Source organism: Gambusia affinis, linkage group LG04 (genome assembly GCF_019740435.1).
Source record: "Gambusia affinis linkage group LG04, SWU_Gaff_1.0, whole genome shotgun sequence".
Taxonomy (NCBI): domain Eukaryota; kingdom Metazoa; phylum Chordata; class Actinopteri; order Cyprinodontiformes; family Poeciliidae; genus Gambusia; species Gambusia affinis.
In genome coordinates, this window is record NC_057871.1 from 19,513,633 (window position 1) to 19,516,576 (window position 2,944).

The 2,944-nt window shown below is 33.7% G+C and overlaps 1 protein-coding gene across 3 annotated transcripts; it reads left to right on the forward strand.

Moving 5' to 3' along the window:
* The first annotated feature begins 477 nt into the window (after positions 1-477).
* syce2 (synaptonemal complex central element protein 2) lies at positions 478-2,854 on the forward strand. 3 transcript variants are annotated; one of them, XM_044113634.1, is made up of 5 exons: positions 478-566; positions 1,762-1,846; positions 2,182-2,261; positions 2,358-2,472; positions 2,604-2,854. In XM_044113634.1, the coding sequence occupies exons 2-5, from the start codon at positions 1,772-1,774 to the stop codon at positions 2,802-2,804; spliced, it is 471 nt and encodes a 156-aa protein (XP_043969569.1). In that variant the 5' UTR covers positions 478-566; positions 1,762-1,771; the 3' UTR covers positions 2,805-2,854. The 3 variants fall into 3 exon arrangements, with proteins under 3 accessions (XP_043969569.1, XP_043969571.1, XP_043969568.1); XM_044113636.1 differs by having other exon boundaries at positions 480-566; positions 1,766-1,846; XM_044113633.1 differs by having other exon boundaries at positions 505-566; positions 1,744-1,846.
* Positions 2,855-2,944: the final 90 nt, after the last annotated feature.

Consider the following 2,944-nt stretch of genomic DNA (forward strand, 5'->3'; position numbering starts at 1 on the left):
ATGTTTCAGTTGGATGTAACTAAATTCATTTGAACTAAGCAACACAAAATTTAAGCACATCAGACTACTTTTCTACTTATTTAGCAGTAGCATCCAGTGAATGTTGAGAAGGCAAGAATTTATGGTTAAATTATATAATTAAGCCATTCTTTCATCAAGGAACAAGAGCTAGATAAGAACAAATAGCAATAGTTACGATCGTTTTCACCATCCGTTGTTACACATAGCCTATTATATTAGTGTAATTACTTTCATTAATACAATAAATTATAGGTTTTTCCATAACCATTTCAAGTGGCTCAAATATATTTCAGTCCCCCTTATCGACTCAAGCTAAAATTTTTAGTTTTTCTTTAACTAAATGAGTAAACAACAATATTTAATTTGCCTCAATAAAGTATTTTTTAATTTAACTGAATTGAATACCTTTAAATTTTCTCTGTTTTGCTGTTAACCTTGTCTGTGTTACGGTTAACCGTTAAGTGTAGAACTGCGTTCCGTTACCGTAGTTACAGTCCCAATGAAGTTACCCTAAAAAATACAATCTCATAACCTCCGGCTGACAGGTAAGTGATCTGTTACTACGAACTTAATAAAATCTTTCAAGTATTTTGTAACCCTCTTAAACTAACATCTGGAAGACTTTTTAATGAAAAGACATTAGAATATGGTAGTTTAAAGTACAGGACTTTAAACTACTGTAGCTTTATGGTTGCTAATCACTTCTTACTTATGTACATTCTGCCAGTTGATATCTAGTTACCTAAAAATATTACCGTGTACACTATATTACGTTATAAATGGCGTGAATTCACAAACTGCAGACCAAGATGTGGAAATTTTATGTTTACTAACTACAGAAAATATCACTTTGCTAGCTTCTGCTAGCAACACGTTAGCATGTGGCAGGCTGGCTACATGCTAACCTTTTGCTAGAACCATTACATTATCCTGAATAACAGAATAACAGACTGGATATAATGTTTATTTGAGTATTAACAAGTACATTTATTTTGACTTTCTGTACATTGTAATTTTTTTAACAAATTGGTATCATGAATTCAAATTATTCACTTAATGTCACAATATTGACACCAGTAGTTCATGTTTTAAATATGTAAATTTTGTGTAAGTATAAAACATTTTTAATATTTCAACATATAAAGCATTTCAAATTTAATCCACAATTAGCTTTCAGCATCACCTTTTAAGCATGTTTTCCAATCCAATAACCTTTACTGAAAGCTAACTAGGGCACACCCATTTATTAATCTTGGCTAAATACAGCAAGCATTTTTGAAGAGTGTCCTGTTCTTGTTGCTCAGAATAAATGAAAATATATATATTTTAACCAAGAAAGTAAAGGACAATTAACTCAAAAATATAGGACATTTGGCCCTGAAAAACACACACAATCAGTGTAAATTGTTTAAGGTTTTAGAATTATTATTTTTGAATGATGCAAAACATATTGATGTGGTTAGTTTGGGTTCCATGGACAATTCATGTGGACGTATCTTTTATCAATGGTTTGAAATGACATTCGCTGTATTTATTTATAATGTGTCCATTGTAAAAGCAGCAAACGCTTTAGCCTGATGTTTTTTCCACTTAACTAACTTTTTTAGCACTCGTTTGTCATAGTGGTAATACTTTTACACGCGGTCTACATTTTTCAATGTAAATAGTATTACTTTCACTAAAGTTAATCTCGTGCTTTCCTACATCCAAACCTTAACTCAGACTCTGCCTTATGGTCAGACAGGCCAATATGGACTTCTTCTTTGATGACCTTCCAGCCAGTTCCCTATCAACTCCTAAAAAAGGACATGAAGACTCACTGATGGTAAAACCATAGAATTAAATAAAATCTACTTTTAGATAAACACATATAGGCAAGAACCTTCTTTAACATTAAATGTAATTTCATGACTTACTTTAAATATTCTCATTGTTTAAATAAATGGTATGAGAACCACTGCATTTCTTTTTCATAAAGCATAAACATTGTAAGTTACCAAGTTAATTCTCAGGCTCTCTTAAGGTTCAAGAGTAAAAAAAAATAAATAAAATAGTTTTGGCCAAACCGCTTATTTACACTTTGAGAATGTCTATTTCTGTCTGTAATTTTTCTTCTGGATGACGAAATAATTTCTTGCAATATTTTCCTTTTCTTTTCAGGTAGAAGATACAGATTGTGATTTGTCAAGAAACAAGTCATCAAGTGTGAGCATGACTGAGATTCAAGAGCACCATGGCAGGTACAAAGACACCCATGCAGGCTGTGAAAATGTAAATATGTTTTAGGAAATGACGTATATTCCACCTGTTACGATACATTTTAACATCGGTTGCAGCTCATACATTGATGACATCAGCAAAAGAGCACAAGAAATGGTGGAAAAATTAAACCACGAACGAACCAGAGACCAGGAAATGATGGACAGCTTTCAGAAGCAGCTAACGGAGAAGGTGTGAGTTCCTCTTAGATATTTTGTCCAGAAAAGCTCTGATCCTGAGGACTTAGCTCTGATTCTACTTCAGACCCTTCTCTCCTGCTTTAAACAGAGATTCTGGTCTTATTTCTTTCCTCCCGTCTTCAGGTGACAGAGATGTGTCAGCTGATAAAGGAGGAAATGTTCACCATCTATGAGCTTAACAGCAATGAAATCCAGGTGAAGCTGCAGGAGCTGTCAGAGGTGCTGGAAAACTGCTCTAAGCTGGAGCACGAGCTCCTCGAGGCCAGTCAGGCCTTGGCATGTCTCAAAGATGGTCTCGACATTAATCAAAGAGCAGAGCCCTAACAAATTAATTTTATGCTCAACTGGAGTTATTAAATTGAAGACATGTTGAATGGTTTTTGTGGCGTCGTTGGTGTTAAATAATTATGTTCATTTGTCTTCATTCCTTCTCTATTCCTAAACAACTGATTTTGCCTCTGGTT